The following is a 19,179-nucleotide window of genomic DNA, read 5'->3' as shown; positions in this document are numbered from 1 at the left end:
CTGCAGGTAGGCTTTGTGATAGCGGCTGCTGGGAGTTAAGGAAATTCATCCCTGGGGGTCTCATTTTCCTCAGAAATGTAGGAGGCAAAGTTTATTTTTTTAAATTTTTACCAAAGAGGGTGGGTGGGTAGAGTTCAATAAGAAGTTAGGAGAGTGTACGGGTTGGGAAGAGCAGGGGATAGGGATAGAAGAAATTCTGAATAGCAATGTGTTAAGGACAATTTGGGGCTTAACAAGATTGCCTGGCCACATGGTAGTCCTGACTGAAGTTGGACACCCTTGGTCTGCAGTGGTACCAATCCTCAGGGTTATGTTTTTTCCAGCACTGGTGCAAGAGTGTACAAGGTTGGTTGAACTGTTGCAGACTAACGGTTTTGCAGGTGATGGAGGATCAAGGAGGCAATCGAGTTGAGGATGTTGGTGAACTTAATAGACCATTTATGCACAGGAGCTTCAGACCCTGACTGCACATCTTTCGCTGATGGTCTGAATACAGCTTTGCAGGTCCAGCGATGGCACACTGCCCAGCAGTAGAGTTTGCACCCACTGTGTGTCATGAGTGGCGGCTCGGGAAAATCTTCACGAGGGGACTTAGGGGGCGCGAGCTGAGTCGTGGTGGGGCTGTGACTGCAACAAGCAGACAGCCGTGAAACTGTGTGCTGAGCAAACAAACTGGCGTTACTCAGACTGTATACGGGAGAGCTCAGTGGGGATCACAGGAGAGGCCAACTCATTCCCTCCTACAACACTCCATCCTTCAGGGTTGCAATGAAGTAGTAAAAAGTGCGGATTCTAGCGCCAATCCCCGCCGCCTGGCGATGACGTCATTCTCGGAGGAGGAAGTGACTACCATTAGGGTACAGTCCTTAGAAGCAGCCTGAAGACATTTTAGCCTTTTCACTGTCAAGAGTAGCGAACTTACCCTTCGGACTACAGCAGTCCGAGGTAGCAGCAAAATGACTGCAGCTCCCAACCACTCTCCTCACCGTTACCATGGAACCGCTCCGGTAGTTAGGCCCTCGCGACGCCACGTTACGTCATTGCCCAAGTGCATCTCAGGAGTCGTGGCTTTGCCTGGTCCTAAGGGAAAGGCAGTACCTCGGGAACGTTGCCCGCGGTGTCTAACGCCCCTTTAGTAATTTTGATCCCTACCAGACGCCGTTGGCATCTAACCCCACCTACGTCGGGAGTGATCTCCGGCCTTCACACCCGCTCGCCGCCCAGCCCCTGCCCAGAAGCCCCGCCCCCCGTGAATCAGCTGATCTCACGGGCCCGCGGGACTGCCAGGCTCGCGCCGGATGCAGACCGGGGTGTTGCAGCGGGAGCGGCAGGTGAGCGAGCGCGGGTCCTGGGTTGGCCCGTGGCTTCGGAGGGCTGATCGGCCGAGGCCTCCAGCGTGCGGGAGGCCGGGGTCCGGGAGAAAGGCGGAGGCGCAGGCCGAGGCCCGGGAGCGCGCTGCGGAGACCCACGGAGACGGCGCCCGCATCTTCCCAAGTCAGCGTCCGACCAACAGATCTGCCTGTCGAGGAGCACCCAACGGCTCCAGGTTCTCCCAGTCGCCCCGGTTCCTCCTCCCCAGACCGGGCGCCACTGCAGAGATCTCAGGGTCGTGAAATTCCTTCGCGCCCCCCTTCCCGCCTCCCCCCACGCTGCCTTCCACCCATTCATTCAGGAGGATTTATTGAATGCCCACTCTAGGCGCCGACCAGATAAAGCGGGGTCCCTGGCGGCGAACCTTGGTGAGTGTCCCAGGTGGGTTTGTTCCTAGATGCAGATCGCGGTGGAGAGTGAACCGAGGGTTTTGCTGGCTTGAAAAGGCGGTTGTGGAAAAAGAAAATGACTTTGATATTAAGCATTAGTAGTTTAGCCTTAGTCCTTTGTCGTGTCAAGTTATCCAGCAGAGGTTGGTTAAGTTCTTTTGAGAAGTGAAGATAGGAACAGAATAACATAGGGGCTGTCGTAAGGCAGTGGTCCTGGCGGTGGGGTTGGTCCTCTGTGTAACAGGGCTACTTTGGAGACAGACAAGTGTAGGTTCGCCGAAGTGTTGTACTGCTTAGGTCTTTGTTGATGAGGGAAGAGGAAAAGCACACGGGCTGAAGTGGCTTATCCAAGTAGAGTATTCTCTTTTTGGTTTAGAATGGAAAAGGAAATCACTGTTGAACACAAACGCAGATCCTTAGTCTGTTGCCTTTTGGATTTGTTGGTGGCTGTAAATGTTCTTTAAAAGGCTTTAGACAATAAAATTAAGAATTTAAGGAGTGAAAAATTTGCTTTTGCAGTAGATTACAGTATTTTAATGTTGATAATACAAGCATAGTGGTGAAGTGCTTTAGACCTGAGCATACCTGGAGTCACATACACTTACATCTTTGAGTTTGGGCAAGTTACTTATCTGCCTCCATTTCCTTATCTCTGAATCGGGTATAAAAGTACCTTCCTCATAATGGTACCTTTACATGTAATGGTTCATGTATCATTTTTTTTTTACAGTGCTTGGCACTGTATGTAGACATTCAATACATATTAGCCATTTTTATAAGTCATTTCCTTTTCCACTACATCATGATCCACTGACTCACTGTTTTCTAAATGATGTGAAAGATAACTGAATATTTTTTTAGAAAAGAACTATAGTTTGCTTTTTAAAATCAAGGGATAGTTTCCAGATAGTTTTATGATATAGGGGTATATTTAGAGGAAATATGATTTCATGTTGGTTTGTAGTAACTTTGGTGTTCCATTAGAACCTTTTAATGTGGAAAATGCTGATGGAATCTATACCTAGTTTAAATTTATTACTTAGTTTCCAAACTATGACTAGTATTGGCAGACTTAAGATTCATAGCTATAGCAAGAAATGTTAAAAGCTGTTTCACAATATTAAAATTTGAAAAGATGATGCAGAACATAAAGAACCAAACATGTAATTGGGGGGGGGATTTGAGTGGCATTATGTGAGCCCCTTATTTTTTAAGTTGATTTATACAATGTGAACTGGAATCCCTTTTCTCCAAATTTCAGCCTTTCAGAATTTAGGTTGTCATTGACTTACTTCGGGCATTTTGACTGTCAAAGAAGCAAAAGGTATGGTAACAACCTCACTGAGAACTGATTTTAGTTTTCATGTGATTAGATGGGAAGAGTACTATCAATCTTACACATTTTCATGAAAAACATGGGTTAAATGCAGTATTGCTGGGTCCATTCTAAAGGTATTTCCAAAGAATATGACTGACTTGTAAAAACCTTTTATAATTCTTTAGTAATATGAGACTAGGTAAGGTATGAGTTGAAAAACTAGGAAGGAAGGTAGAGAGTGGTGATTTTTGAGCTGGTGTAAAAGAAGGCTTGCTTTGATGTAGTGTGAGGTTGAGCCCTTTTCTCCGACTCTCAGAGGAATGCTGTGAGGATTTTAATAACTTTGTGGAATTAAACCTACCGCATACTCTAACTGTATTAGGGATATAGATATTTCTGGTAGAGTTTTTTTTAAACATTTTTTTTCTTTTAACTTTTCATTAATGACCAATTAATTCAGTCATCAGTTATAAGAAAGTAGATTTCTTAAGGATATCAGTCCTTAAGAAAATGCGTGGTAACCACAAATAAAAGAACAACCAATTATGACATGGTCCTTTTTAGCATTACGTTTATTTTCCTATCCCCATTTCCCGTTCGTCTATAGATGTAATGGTGCCGTCTTTACATTCTGTCTTGATGTTTGCCAGCATCACACAAGTGACAAAAGAGCTGAACAATTGGTGAAGTAGGTGAATTAATTGATCCACGTGAATAGAGCAGAAATATTCAAGTCAGAGATGTATTGAGTACTTTTGGGGGCTCTTGTAGACTTACTCTTTTATTGTACAGTTCATAGAGTTTGGTTTTGAAGAAAAATGTATTTTCTCAACTCCTATGAAAAAAAGACTGGGTCAGTGGGATCTGGGTGAATTTACTTTCATTCTAAGGGTTCTTTTCTTCCGCAACCTAAATTTTTGTTGAGCCGAATTCTTAACTAAAATTGGGGCAATTGCCCAAGCAAAACATCTAACAAAGATGATTATAGCAGCTCTTAAAATAGTGATAAAGTAGAACAATCCAGCTGTACTTTAGTAAGGAAATGGATAAACTATGGTTTATTCATGCAATGGAATACTGTCCCTTGGTAAAAATGAATAAACTAGATCTTTGTTTATAACATGGATACATTTCAAGTACATAATATTGAGTAAAAAAAGCAAGTTGCCAAAGGATATATGATTACTGTATTATGCATTTATGGAGAGTTTTGAAACAATATAGCATATTACTGTTTATTGATATGTATGTATCTAGTGAGAGTACATAAAAGTATAAGAATGTACATGGAAATAAGACACATTAACTTTAGGAATAGTGGGTAACTCTGGAGAAGGAAGGTTTGGGTAGAGCTCCTTCAAATCTATGTATAACTTTTTCTTCTATTTTAAAGGGAGCTTAAGCAAATATGAAAATATGTTAATATTTGTTAAAACTCAATGATGGGTACATGGATTTGTACATTATTATGATTAATTTTTTTACAGATTTGTGATTGGTTAAGATAGTTTGTGAAACTAGCACCTTAGAATTTTTATATATAATCGGGGCTCTCTCCGGATATGCTTTCTTTTTTTTACTTTGTAGCTTCTCTCCCCGCAGTGAAAAGAATGTGCCCGTGCAGCTCCACTATGTAAAGCTTTCCTAAAGAGAGGAGACAGACTTTTCGTTTGACTTGTGCTCCTGGGAAGATGCTTGCCTTAGGATATGAGGAATGATCCTTCTTGAAAGGCTGCAGGGGAATTTAAATTCTAGAGACTCTTGAGAAGTGCAGGCATGTACTGATCATGAACTCTCAAAGTATAGGGGAGTGCATTGTATCATAAAGCCCTGCAAGGAATTTGACAGAGTGACTCACATACAAAATTACTGCAGAGGGACTTCCCTGGTGGTCCAGCGTTAAGACTCCGCACTCCCAATGCAGGGGGCCCAGGTTCGATCTCTGTTCAGAAAACTAGATCCCGCATGCCGCAACTAAGACCCAGTGCAGCCAAATAAATAAATAAATATTTAAATATTTAAAAAAAACCAAAATTACTGCAGATATCATGTAGTCATTAACACTTTTTAAAAGTTTTCATTGGTTAAATTTTATTACAGTGTAGCAAACCTGAGTTTTATACTGTGAATGCAAGTGTCCTAGTTATTGCTCAAACAAAATAATGCTCTTTCTACAGGTATTGATAAGTAAACATGACGACAATGCGTTAAATGGTTGAGTAACAAATAGTGAATTTAATAGCTGATCTCTAATATGACTCACACATTTAAAAACCATATTTTCATTCCTAATCAAGAATACCTGTTATTAGCACTTTCAAAATACTCTAAGTGAAACTTATATCCCCAGAGCAGTATATTTTGACATGTGTACTCCCTGTTCAGTTATGTGGCCCCTTGTTGACCTTAAGCACTGGATATTATTGATTGGTAAAATAAGCCAACATACTTTGAACTGTATTTCTGTAATATTGCCTTTTTTAAAAAAGTGGCAATTTTAGTAAAAGAATAGTAGCAATATATTAAAGGAATAATTTATATCAGAAATTATATGCTATCAAGTAATAATAGGCATAAATGGTTGCAGTACCTGGGAATTTGAAATTCAGTTGCTGGTATTATAATATTTATCAGAATGTTTCATGGGAATTTAGTATTTACAGAAAATGCATTTTAAAGAGATAGGCAGTGGGTGCAAAAAGGAGCTAAATGGGTATTTGCTGGGTGTTTATTTTACCATGTTTATCCCCCTCTCCCATGAGTAATATCCATTTTAGAAGATTCTCAACAATCAGAAGAGTGTCGTTTTAGTAGGTTTCAAGGTGAAATTAGTAGGCCATAAAAAAAATAAAAATAAGTAAAAAGAGAAAGAGACTATGAAGCCTTAGTGTCCCTGATTGCCCAGAAACAGTCTCCTTGTACTAAGGAGAAAGGGACTGTTCTTTCCTAGGTTGTCTAACATCTGTGAAGTGCCATGAAATAAAAGCATCTTCCTTGTTAGGAAGTACCATTAGCAAATTATGTATGAGAGTTTCTATTATGAGAAGACACTTTCCTTTCATGTCAGACATTGACTTTTATAACAGGCATGGAAACCTTCTAATCGTTTGGAAGTCCGTGGACTGGAACTTAAGATCGAGGGTTGTCTTCCACTGAGGACTCACTTATGCGTAGCCAGCTTGTACCTAGTGGTTACCATGGGTACAAGAATGTACCGATGAATAAGTCATGGTTTCGGACCTCCAGGAGTTTATAATATATTTTGAATCAATGACTTAAGTGCATTATCCCATTAGTAACAACATTATAAATAATAAGTACTCTCTAGGCCAGCCTACTGACTTTATTTAATGCATTAATTTACTGAACTCCTGAACTCTGGGTCAGGATTTAAGGGGTTGGTCAGCTCCCATAGTGGTATTAGGCAGTGCCTCCGGTGCAGTATTTCAGTCTGAGAGGGATGGATTTGAAGTGGCCTCCACCTTTGAAGGTGGTTTGTTTGTCAAGCCTTAGGTGCAAGGTGAGTGTTCCTCACCCTTCGGTGGTGGTGGGTAAAGGCTAGAGTGGCAGGATATCCAGGAAGTAGCAGTTGTTGGTGTACAGATTAGTTGTTAATCAGGTGTTTGAGTCAAAAGTTGCCTTAATCCATGTGTAAACATAGACTGAGCCTCTTAAAGCAAATATTTATTAAGCATTTACCATGTATAAAATTCCGTAGGGTCTTCAATGATTGTTTACTGCATTCACAGTATAAACTCTGGTTTACTACATTGTTTATTTATTTATTTATTTATTTTTGGCTGTGTTGGGTCTTCGTTTCTGTGCGAGGGCTTTCTCTAGTTGTGGCAAGCGGGGGCCACTCTTCATCGCGGTGTGCGGGCCTCTCACTATCACGGCCTCTCTTGTTGCGGAGCACAGGCTCCAGACGCGCAGGTTCAGTAGTTGTGGCTCACAGGCCTAGTTGCTCCGCGGCATGTGGGATCTTCCCAGACCAGGGCTCGAACCCATGTGCCCTGCATTGGCAGGCAGATTCTCAACCACTGCGCCACCAGGGAAGCCCCTGGTTTACTACATTGTAATAAAACACAAGTAACTCAAACTTTAAAGAGAAAGTGTAAATGACTGCATGAAATCTGTAGTAATTTTATGTCAGATTCACTCTATGTCCAAATTCTTTTCAAGGCATTATGATACAGTTTGCTCCTTTATTATTATTTTTATTGTCTTCCTATCTTAATGTCTTGTAAACAGTAATATCATTACTCTTGTACCTATAATTATTGCTATTATTTCACTATTTTAATCAATACACTTATTTTAAATCAATAAATGAGACAGGAGACTAAGACTAGAAGGGCCCAGCTTTGCTAGTGTTAAGTTAGCTTTCTTATGCCTTGAGGGCACTGTCTACTTAGAGCCATCATTCTAGTCAGAAAGATAGAACATACTCGTATGTAAACTCCTTAAGGGTAGGAACTTGTTGACTTATATAGGCCTAGTCTGTCTACAGGTATTTATTGAGTACTTGTTGTATGTCAGGACTATATTAAGCAGCTGGGATATAATAGAGCATAAGTTGTTTTTGGCTTCCGTGGAAGTTTTATATTAGTTCCACACCTGGAGTATAGTAGGTAAGAAAACTACATGTGGTTTTAGTTGTTGAAATTTAATTAAAGTTAATATACTAACTTTTACTAAATTATTAAGGCAAAAGGACTTTGTCCAGAGAATAAAGTTTACTAGATGTGAAAACATAGAATCCTACATGATTTGATTTTCTTTTTGCATTTGGGGTAATAGTCCATTAACACATTTCTGTTCCATATTTTAAAATTTTTATTTATATTCTGCCTTGTTCCTAAAAGGCAGTTTACAGAAATGTGTAAATGTGGCAAAATAAAGCGACAGAATGAATGGAACCAGGTGTGAGATTAGAAAACATAGCACACATACTGTGAAGTCCTAGTTACTTACAGGTGCCATCATGTGGGACTCTTATCCTCCCACCACAAAATCTATAATCCTGCCTGTATCTGTACCTGTTGTTTTGTTTCTTCTTAAAATGTAGACCCTTCCTCTTGTGAAAGACCAGTCCCACTGCATGCGTGTTCCGGACACTATCCTCTTCCACTTTTGTCCAGGATTTTGGTTCTGCCCTCTGTCCTTGTCTCCCTTGCATCTAGGATCAATGTCATTGTCCTACAGACATGTTCAGCTATCTGTCATCTTCCCCACCCCCCAAAATTACACCCTTGATCTTCATGTTTCTCTCCAGCTACGTCTCCATTTCTGTTTGCCATTTCAATATTTTTTAAAAGAATCATTTACACCAACTTTATTTTCATGTCCTCACCTGCCGTTTATAGTCAGCCTGCTGCAATCTGGTTTTCAGTCCCCAGCTGAGACCCCAGCCGTGTTGACCAGTCATTCCTGCTGGAAACACTCTCTGCTTTGCTTTGTGTGCCCACATCAGACTCTTGTTTGTTCTACCTCTCAGGCCACTTCTCACCTCAGTCTTTGCTTGTTGCTCATCCTATCCAAGTAACTTAACAGCTTGATTCTGTGCCTCCCTTTTCTCTTAATACACACTCCAGTGATACTATCCATTGCCTTGATTTCAGATATTATCCATATGCCTTCCCAAGTTTATATCAATAGTTGAGACCTTTCTTCTGAACTCCATACTCACATATTCAGCTGCTCACTTGGTATGTATTCTTGGATTTCTCACAGGCATCTTGAACTTATAAAAAAAATCTTGTCTTACGAGAATCTTACCTTCCACTTCAGAATCCTACCCTCTCACTCTTCCTCATTTCAGTAAATGGTACCACTACACAGTTGTTCAAGGGAGAAATTAGAGGTCATTTTCGATACCTCCTTCTCCTTTACCCCCCACTTATGTCTAATACATCACTAAGTCCTAGTTGTTCTAGGACACAGCACCTCTCTCATTATTTACATCTTTCCACCAGATTGGTAGTCTTGTATGAAATTAAAGAGCCCAGGCTTCCTTCCTCCACTAAGATGAGCCAAGTGAGTATTTGCAGGGAGGATATTTCTTACAGAATTCATTTGGGCACTCTGTGTGAGTATGTTCACTATAAAATGGACTTAAAACTTTTAAAACAAGTGATGTAAATCACTGCCATTAAAAAGTTGAGGACCCCTACCGAAAATGATAGTTGTTTTAGAATACAGGTTCCCAGTCCCTTACTTGAAACCCTTGGGGCAAGGCACGTTTTGGAATTCAGAGTTTTTCTGATCTTTGGAATAAGGTGCATAAACCATATATTATATAACACTTCTCGTGGGACCTTTGGTACCACCCTACAATCATATTAATATTTCTATGACAAAATATATGAAGATGTACACTAAAAGGGTAAAAACTAAATAGCATCACATTAGTTCATGTTGGTTTTGCTCTTGGATGAGTTCAGGTCAGATTAGATTTTGCCACCAAAAGACTTAAATGAAAAAACTTCTAGTTTTCAGAGTTTTTTGGAGTTTAGATTTCTGGTTACGGTATCATGGACCCATAGTAGTAGCTTTTCTTTCTAGCAATAATTAGAACATCTAGACCAGATTTTTTTTTTTAGGGCACTCCCAGATCATGGAATTAAAACCATATTCTCCGCATGTACAAGATAGCTTATTTCTCTGTTAAATGTAGCAGGAGGTTGTGTATCCACCGGGATCTAAAAGTGGAATCAACTCATTAAGAACCAAGCTTTTTGTTTTAAAGGGTCATCTGAGAGTTTAATTACATTTCACTGTGAAGGAGATAATTTGAAGCGTAGAGTGGTATACTTTAAAATGAATGCATCTTTGCTCTGTGGCTCATAGTACTTAATAGTTGGAAGGGATGCTACAGTCTAGTTTGCTCCTTTTACGGATGCCATTGATCTCTGGAAAGGCCATGTGCAGTAAAAGAGGACCCCACATTTTCTGACTCTGTAAATACCACACAGCTTCTGTATCAGAGCTAGTTAATGTAATAAAGGCTATGAGGGAAAGTTACTATAACAGAAGAAAAGAAGCAGAGTACAGGGATCCGGACCCCCAAAGCTCATCTGGGGAGAAATATCCCCAGAGGAAGCCCCATGATTAGGCAATTTTATAACAGTTAAAACTGTTAGCAGTGAAAGAACATAAGCAAGTTTAAATGCTTTTTGAGTGGTTGAGGCAAGTCTTATAGATTTCTCAGAGAGGGGATTATAAAAATACTAGGAAAACAAATTTTTTGGTTTACTTTTTCTGTTTGGATACATAATTGAGGAAGAATGTTAGATTAACTGGATTCGGTAAATGCTGCATATTTTAAGTATGTGAGGTAAAACTTTATAATATAAGCTTCCCACATTTAGGTGCAATATTCCTTTTTAGTTATGTTTCCTTAGCAGTCATTTCCTTTTTTCTCATTGCCGTATCTGAATTTCAGGCACACGTGTCTTCTTAGGAGAAGTCAAGTATATTAAACACCATTAAAACAAAATTCGACCTATAAATATCGATAAAGAAAGATGTGTGTGAAATAGTGTACTAGCTTTCTGTTGCTGCTTGTAGCATTGCTGCAAACTCAGTGCCTAAAATAACACGAATTTATTATCTTAGAGTTCTTTAGGTTTAAAGTCGGACACAAGTCTCGCTGGGTTAAAGTCAAGGTGTCAGCAGGGCTGCGTTTTTTTCTGGAGGCTCTAGGAGAGAATTTGTTTCCTTGCCTCTTCCAGCTTCTAGAGGCCACCTACATTCTCTGGCTTATGGCTGCCCCCTCGCATCTTCAAAGCCAGCAATTTAGGAGCTCTCTGACACGGCTTGTTATCATCACCTCTCTTTCTCGAGCTCTCCTCTGCCTCTCTCTTCCACTTTATTTATTTATTTATTTTATACAGCAGGTTGTTATTACTCATCAGTTTTATACACATCAGTGTATACATGTCAATCCCGATCTCCCAATTCATCACACCACCACCATCACCCCCCTGACACTTCCCCCCTTGGAGTCCATACGTTTGTTTCTCTACATCTGTGTCTCTATTTCTGCCCTGCAAACCAGTTCATCTGTACCATTTTTCTAGGTTCCACATATGTGCGTTAATATACGATATTTGTTTTTCTCTTTCTGACTTAACTTCACTCTGTATGACAGTCTCTAGATCCATCCACGTCTCAACAAATGACCGAATTTTGTTCCTTTTTATGGCGGAGTAATATTCCATTGTATATATGTACCATATCTTCTTTATCCATTCATCTGTCGATGGGCATTTAGGTTGCTTCCATGTCCTGGCTATTGTAAATAGTGCTGCAATGAACATTGGGATGCATGTGCCTTTCTGAATTATGGTTTTCTCTGGGTATATGCCCAGTAGTGGGATTGCTGGGTTGTATGGTAATTCTACTTTTAGTTTTCTAAGGAACCTCCATACTGTTCTCCATATTGGCTATATCAATTTACATTCCCACCAACAGTGCAAGAGGGTTCCCTTTTCTCCACACCCCCTCCAGCATTTGTTGTTTGTAGATTTTCTGATGATGCCCATTCTAACTGGTGTGAGGTGATACCTCATTGTAGTTTTGATTTGCATTTCTCTAATAATTAGTGATGTTGAGCAGCTTTTCATGTGCTTCTTGGCCATCTGTATGTCTTCTTTGGAGAAATGTCTATTTAGGTCTTCTGCCCATTTTTGGATTGGGTTGTTTGTTTCTTTAATATTGAGCTGCATGAGCTGTTTTTATATTTTGGAGATTAATCCTTTGTCAGTTGATTCATTTGCAAATATTTTCTCCCATTCTGAGGGTTGTCTTTTCGTCTTGTTTATGGTTTCCTTTGCTGTGCAAAAGCTTTGAAGTTTCATTAGGTCCCATTTGTTTATTTTTGTTTTTCTTTCCATTATTCTAAGAGGTGCATCAAAAAAGATCTTGCTATGATTTATGTCAAAGAGTGTTCTTCCTATGTTTTCCTCTAAGAGTTTTATAGTGTCTGGTCTTACATTTAGGTCTCGAATCCATTTTGAGTTTATTTTTGTGTATGGTGTTAGGGAGTGTTCTAATTTCATTCTTTTACATGTAGCTGTCCAGTTTTCTCAGCACCACTTATTGAAGAGACTGTCTTTTCTCCATTGTATATCCTTGCCTCCTTTGTCATAGATTAGTTGACCATAGGTGCGTGGGTTTATCTCTGGGCTTTCTATCTTGTTCCATTGATCTATGTTTCTGTTTTTGTGCCAGTACCATATTGTCTTGATTACTGTAGCTTTGTAGTATAGTCTGAAGTCAGGGAGTCTGATTCCTCCAGCTCCTTTTTTTCCCCTCAAGACTGCTTTGGCTATTCGGGGTCTTTTGTGTCTCCATACAAATTTTGAGATGATTTGTTCTAGTTCTGTAAAAAATGCCATTGGTAATTTGATAGGGATTGCATTGAATTTGTAGATTGCTTTGGGTAGTATAGTCATTTTCACAATATTGATTCTTCCAATCCAAGAACATGGTATATCTCTCCATCTGTTGGTGTCATCTTTAATTTCCTTCATTAATGTCTTATAGTTTTCTGCATACAGGTCTTTTGTCTCCCTAGGTAGGTTTATACCTAGGTATTTTATTCTTTTTGTTGCAGTGGTAAATGGGAGTGTTTCCATAATTTCTCTTTCAGATTTTTCATCATTAGTGTATAGGAATGCAAGAGATTTCTGTGCATTAATTTTGTATCCTGCAGCTTTACCAAATTCATTGATTAGCTCTAGTAGTTTTCTGGTGGCATCTTTAGGATTCTCTATGTATAGTATCATGTCATCTGCAAACAGTGACACTTTTACTTCTTCTTTTCCAATTTTTATTCCTTTAATTTCTTTTTCTTCTCTGATTGCCGTGGCTAGGACTTCCAAAACTATGTTGAATAATAGTGGTGAGAGTGGACATCCTTGTCTTGTTCCTGATCTTAGAGGAAATGCTTTCGGTTTTTCACCATTGAGAATGATGTTTGCTGTGGGTTTGTTGTATATGGCCTCTATTATGTTGAGGTAGGTTCCCTCTATGCCCACTTTCTGGAGAGTTTTTATTATAAATGGGTGTTGAATTTTGTCCAAAGCTTTTTCTGCTGCTATTGAGATGATCATATGGTTTTTATTCTTCAATTTGTTAGTATGCTGTATCACATTGATTGATTTGTGTGTATTGAAGAATCCTTGCATCCCTGGGATAAATCCCACTTGATCGTCGTGTATGATCCTTTTAATGTGTTGTTGGATTCTGTTTGCTAGTATTTTGTTGAGGATTTTTGCATCTATATTCATCAGTGATATTGGTCTATAATTTTCTTTTTTTGTAGTATCTTTGTCTGGTTTTCGTATCGGGGTGATGGTGGCCTCATACAATGAGTTTGGGAGTGTTCCTTCCTCTGCAACTTTTTGGAAGGGTTTGAGAAGGATGGGTGTTAGCTCTTCTCTAAATGTTTGATAGAATTCACCTGTGAAGCCATGTGGTCCTGGACTTTTGTTTGTTGGAAGATTTTTAATCACAGTTTCAATTTCTTTACTTGTGATTGGTGTGTTCATATTTTCTGTTTCTTCCTGGTTCAGTCTTGGAAGGTTATACCTTTCTAAGAATTTGTCCATTTTTTCCAGGTTGTCCATTTTATTGGCATAGAGTTGCTTGTAGTAGTCTCTTAGGATGCTTTGTATTTCTGCGGTGTCTGTTGTAACTTCTCCTTTTTCATTTCTCATTTTATTGATTTGAGTCCTCTCCTTCTTTTTCTTGATGAGTCTGGCCAGTGGTTTATCAGTTTTGTTTATCTTCTCAAAGAACCAGCTTTTAGTTTTTTTGATCTTTGCTATTGTTTCCTTTGTTTCTATTTCATTTATTTCTGCTCTGATTTTTTTTTTTTTCCAGGTTCATAATTTATTGTACAAATCGAGTATCACATGATGAGTTGACATTAGCTTCTTTAGGCATGGGACCTTAACAGATGAGGTACAGTTGAGAATCCGTTTATGTTGCTTTCACAGCTGGAGTTTTTTTAGACCTTAACTTAAAGTATAAAACTATCAAAGCAATACCTCCGTATGTGGCCAGTACACAATTCATTCTCCCTGTGAGAGTGTAAGAGTTGAAATATTTTTTGATACCAGTGAATTGGTACTGGGCATCAGTTTCTGGACCTGCCATGATTTCAATCTCGCTGCAGGTGTCCTTCAACTGACGAAGCTGCTCCTCTGCCTAGCCGGCTCTGCTCCGATTTTTATGATTTCTTTCCTTCTGCTAACTTTGGGTTTTGTTTGTTCTTCTTTCTCTAGTTCCTTCAGGTGTAAGTTTAGATTGTTTATTTGAGATTTTTCTTGTTTCTTGAGGTAGGCTTTTATAGCTGTAAACTTTCCTCTTAGAACTGCTTTTGCTGCATCCCATAGGTTTTGGATCGTCATGTTTTCATTGTCATTTGTCTCTAGGTAATTTTTTATTTCCTCTTTGATTTTTTCAGTGACTTCTTGGTTATTTAGTAACGTATTGTTTAGCCTCCATGTGTTTGTGTTTTTTACGTTCTTTTCCCTGTAATTGATTTCCAATTTCATAGCATTGTGGTCAGAAAAGATGCTTGATATGATTTCAATTTTCTTAAATTTACTGAGGCTTGATTTGTGACCCAAGATGTGATCTCTCCTGGAGAATGTTCTGTTCCATGTGCACTTGCGAAGGAAGTGTAATCTGCTGTTTTTGGATGGATTATCCTATAAATATCCATTAAATCTATCTGGTCTATTGTGTCATTTAAAGCTTGTGTTTCCTTATTAATTTTCATTTTGGATGATCTGTCCATTGGTGTAAGTGAGGTGTTAAAGTCCCCCACTATTATTGTGTTACTGTCGATTTCCTCTTTTATAGCTGTGAGCAGTTGCCTTATGTATTGAGGTGCTCCTATGTTGGGTGCATATATATTTATAATTGTTATATCTTCTTCTTGGATTGATCCCTTGATCATTACATAGTGTCTTTCCTTGTCTCTTGTAACATTCTTTGATTTAAAGTCTATTTTATCTGATATGAGTATTGCTACTCCAGCTTTCTTTTGATTTCCATTTGCATGGAGTATCTTTTTCCATCCCCTCACTTTCAGTCTATATGTGTCCCTAGGTCTGAAGTGAGTCTCTTGTAGACAGCATATATATGGGTCTTGTTTTTGTATCCATTCAGCAAGCCTTTGTCTTTTGGTTGGAGCATTTAATCCATTCACGTTTAAGGTAATTATCGATATGTATGTTCCTATAACCATTTTCTTAATTGCTTTGGGTTTGTTTTTGTAGGTCCTTTTCTTCTCTTGTGTTTCTCACTTAGAGAAGTTCCTTTAGCATTGTTGTAGGGCTAGTTTGGTGGTGCTGAATTCTCTTAACTTTTGCTTGTCTGTAAAGCTTTTGATTTCTCCATTGAATCTGAATGAGATCCTTGCCAGGTAGAGTAATCTTGGTTGTAGTTTCTTCCCTTTCATCACTTTAAGTGTATCATGCCACTCCCATCTGGCTTGTAGAGCTTCTGCTGAGAAATCAGCTGTTAACCTTATGGGAGTTCCCTTGCATGTTTTTTGTCATTTTTCCCTTGCTGCTTTCAATAATTTTTCTTTGTCTTTAATTTTTGCCAGTTTGATTACTATGTGTCTCAGCTTGTTTCTCCTTGGGTTTATCCTGTATGGGACTCTCTGTGCTTCCTGGACTTGGGTGGCTATTTCCTTTCCCGTGTTAGGGAAGTTTTCGACTATAATCTCTTCAGATATTTTCTCCAGTCCTTTCTCTCTCTCTTCTACTTCTGGGACCCCTATAATGTGAATGTTGTTGTGTTTAATGTTGTCCCAGAGGTCTCTTAGGCTGTCTTCATTTCTTTTCATTCTTTTTTCTTTATTCTGTTCCGTAGCAGTGAATTCCACCATTCTGTCTTCCTGGTCACTTATCCGTTCTTCTGCCTCAGTTATTCTGCTATTGATTCCTTCTAGCATAGTTTTCATTTCAATTATTGTATTGTTCATCTCTGTTTGTTCTTTAATTCTTCTAGGTCTTTGTTAAACATTTCTTCCATCTTCTTGATCTTTGCCTCCATTCTTTTTCCGAGGTCCTGGATCATCTTCACCATCATTATTCTGAATTCTTTTTCTGGAAGGTTGCCTATCTCCACTTCATTTAGTTGTTTTTCTGGGGTTTTATCTTGTTCCTTCATCTGGTACATAGCCCTCTGCCTTTTCATCTTGTCTATCTTTCTGTGAATGTGGTTATTGTTCCACAGGCTGCAGGACTGTAGTTCTTCTTGCTTCTGCTGTCTGCCCTGTGGTGGATGTGGCTATCTAAGAGGCTTGTTGTCTCTTCCACTTTTAAGGACTCTGTGATTATGCTGAGTCCATCTGGATAACTAGGATAATCTCCCCAATTTAAAACAAGCTGATTAGGAGCTTTACTTCCCCTTTGCCATGTAACCTAACATATTCACAGTTTCTGGGCATTAGGACATGGGTATCTTGGGAATCATTATCCTTCCTGCAGTATATAGTAAGTAACAAAGTTGCAAGACAGTTTGTAGAGTTTTAATTCCATTTGGATTTGAAAAAATGAATGTTGGTTAGAAATCATGTGGCATAAGGAGTAATCCACTTTAAGAAAACAGTGTATTCAAAAATATGACACCAAAAGAGAAGGTTAACTGCTTTATTCATTTTACCGATTCTCAACAGTTTTGATTGACAGGCAGTAGGACACAATTTGGTTTACAAACAGTGAATCAGTTGCATGAAGTGTGCTTGTGCACTCCCACACCCTCCCAGAGCAGTTCTCTGGTTTCCCCCTGGGCATTGTTTAACTTTTATCAAGGGACCAGTTACTCCCTGATCTCTCATAGATAAGCATAGGTTAGACCTGGCCTCAGAACTTTTCTGTATGCTGTGAACTGTACATTTTATTAAAAGTTAATTACTATCACACACAAAGCATAGTATCACTTAGTAATCATATTTATTAAATGAATAGCATTTATTAAATCTGTTCAGATATCTCTTTCATTTACATGTACCCTTCATCCAACTTTGAATGAGTCAAAATCTTTCTAAAATAAGCATTAGGTAGAGAGTAATTTCCTCCAGATATACAGATGGGAAACTGTAAGAATTCACAGGCAACCTGGAGTAAACAGATGGTCTTACATCACTCCTGCTGGTGTGGGCTCTTTTCAAAGCACAGTGACGATGCCATACCCTTTTGCAGAAATATAATGAATTTGGCCCCAGTATTTTTATCATTCACACATCTAAAACCCCGTTGCTCTTATTTTCATGAGTTTTGGTGCCCTTAAAAATGTGAATTTCTTAGTTGAAATGCATTGAGCGTTTCTGTCTGCCTGTCAATATTTCTAGCTCTTACTTTATTAAACATTGAGTTTCTGAAATGATGGGTCATGATATTTGTACTGTTATTTTCATATAGCTCTTTTCTATTAAATGGTAGATTTAAAAATAGATATTTTAAATTCAGACTTCTTTCTTCCAGCCCTTTGGATTATGGTTTTGAATTGAGGTTGATTTGGGGTAAACATTGATAGTTCCAATACATGGAAAACTTTGTTTTAATGATGTAATTTTGTGTGTGTGCATTACTGGAAAATGAAATTAAAACTGTTTGAATCTGATACATTACTGGAGAGATTGCAGAAATTCTTTTTTTTTTATTAATTTATTTTATTTATTTATTTTTGGCTGCGTTGGATCTTCGCTGCTGCACGTGGGCTTTCTCTAGTTGAGGTGAGAGGGGATTCCTCTTCATTGCAGTGTGCAGGCTTCCCGTTACGGTGGCGTCTCTTGTTTTGGAGCACAGGCTCTAGGCGCGCGGGCTTCAGTAGTTGTGGCTCGCGGGCTCTAGATCACAGGCTCAGTAGTTGTGGTGCACGGGCTTAGTTGTTCCACAGCATGTGGGATCTTCCAGGACCAGGGCTCGAACCCGTGTCCCCTGCATTGGCAGGCGGATTCTTAACCACTGCGCCACCAGGGAAGCCCCAAGAAATTCTTGTTTACTTAATTGGTATTTAAGTGTTCATATGTCCCAGCAACATTTAAAAAGTAACCTTAATTTGTGTGTAATGAATACTTAACACATTGAGTTTTCAGATTGAACTTATTTATAATAAAAAACAAATGAAAAAAATCTGTTGCCTGACAAAGTACAGCTAGGTTGTGGGTAGTCTTTTCTCACTTTGACATTACATTTGACGATCAACAGGCATTTTTATAAGCTCAGTGGGCAGGCTCAGTCTAGAGATTCGACTTTGGCAGGCAGGATATGAAATAGTTTAAATAGTTTTGCTGCATATTTATTGCCCAGTGAATGTGCACTTGTTGGAGAGCTGCCTTTTTTCTTCTTTTTTTTTAAATCTGACAGATAAAATAGCAAAGTGCTCTTTCACTGCTCTTTGTGCTTACCTGTGTTTTGCCATTTAGGGTTTTATATACCTTTTGCAAGGAGGGAATGATTTGGTGATGGAGTGCTCCCACTGACCGATGGACTCAAAGAAGAAAAGGTAAAATCATTTTTTCCTTTTCCCCTACCCTTCTAGGAAAACACAACAGACAGTTCCACTTATGTGTAGCTTCTCTTCAGTTTAATTTTCTTGTTGATGGCTATTAAGTAGGAATAGTGACATTTGTGTTGATTGGTAAAGAGAGTAAGATAATTACAATAAAGCTTGTTAGCGGTACACTTTGTTGCTAGTTCCTTTCTTATGCTTATAAAAGGCACAAAATGTCTTCACCATTTTATAGCTTTTGAAGCCATTTTTTTTTGTCACACATAATTTCAGGTTTTCAAAAGTAGCCTTATTAATTGTAATTCTATCCTTAGAGAACTCGGCACCATGAATGATATTTTGAAAGGAGGGTTAGGTTTGTGGCTTTCCTTTCATAAAAACATGGTTATGCCTAATTACAGTTTAGATGAATATTATTTAACAAAAGTAGAGAAAATCCTAGGTATTAGAAAATAAAGAAAACCAAAAAAAGTTTCTGTGCCTCATTAAAATATTGGCATCAGTGTTCTAGAAAAAAGAATATGAAAATAAATGCCCCATCAATGGCAACACAAAGGA

General features: G+C 38.8%; 3 protein-coding genes across 15 annotated transcripts in view; 1 reads left to right on the top strand and 2 right to left on the bottom strand.

Moving 5' to 3' along the window:
• Window positions 1–1,098, bottom strand: part of CDK15 (cyclin dependent kinase 15) — a 116,151-nt gene extending 115,053 nt beyond the window's left edge. Inside the window, exon 1 of the mRNA XM_082467205.1 lies at window positions 923–1,098. The gene's annotated coding sequence lies outside the window, so the exon portion shown is untranslated. The remainder of the gene's footprint in view (window positions 1–922) is intronic.
• Window positions 1,099–1,245: 147 nt separating this feature from the next.
• The window catches only part of ALS2 (alsin Rho guanine nucleotide exchange factor ALS2), a 90,490-nt gene continuing 72,556 nt past the window's right edge, over window positions 1,246–19,179 (top strand). For 6 of the 13 annotated variants that reach the window (XR_014265173.1, XR_014265174.1, XR_014265175.1 and 3 more), the window contains exons 1-2: window positions 1,312–1,739; window positions 18,536–18,615. Coding sequence is in view for 10 of the 13 variants with exons in the window: in XM_082466939.1 (XP_082323065.1) it covers window positions 18,596–18,615 (20 nt within the window). In the remaining 3 variants the exon portion in view is untranslated. Of the gene's footprint in view, window positions 1,740–18,535; window positions 18,616–19,179 lie in introns of all 13 variants that reach the window. The other 7 variants (XM_082466938.1, XM_082466931.1, XM_082466936.1 and 4 more) reach the window with 4 other exon arrangements.
• LOC309663392 (ATP synthase membrane subunit K, mitochondrial) lies at window positions 13,952–14,298 on the bottom strand. Its single transcript, XM_082467394.1, has one exon. It carries the CDS (start codon window positions 14,242–14,244, stop codon window positions 14,068–14,070), a length of 177 nt encoding a protein of 58 aa, XP_082323520.1. The 5' UTR covers window positions 14,245–14,298; the 3' UTR covers window positions 13,952–14,067.

This window comes from Balaenoptera physalus, assembly GCF_965194825.1.
Source record: "Balaenoptera physalus genome assembly, chromosome: 6".
Lineage (NCBI taxonomy): Eukaryota > Metazoa > Chordata > Mammalia > Artiodactyla > Balaenopteridae > Balaenoptera > Balaenoptera physalus.
The sequence above is the reverse complement of the archived record's forward strand: the minus strand, read 5'-3'. Positions and strand labels throughout refer to the sequence as shown.

Bases quoted from the DNA above. Each gene is read 5' to 3' on its own strand.
- LOC309663392 (XM_082467394.1), bottom strand. From the start codon at position 14,244: ATGGCAGGTCCAGAAACTGATGCCCAGTACCAATTCACTGGTATCAAA.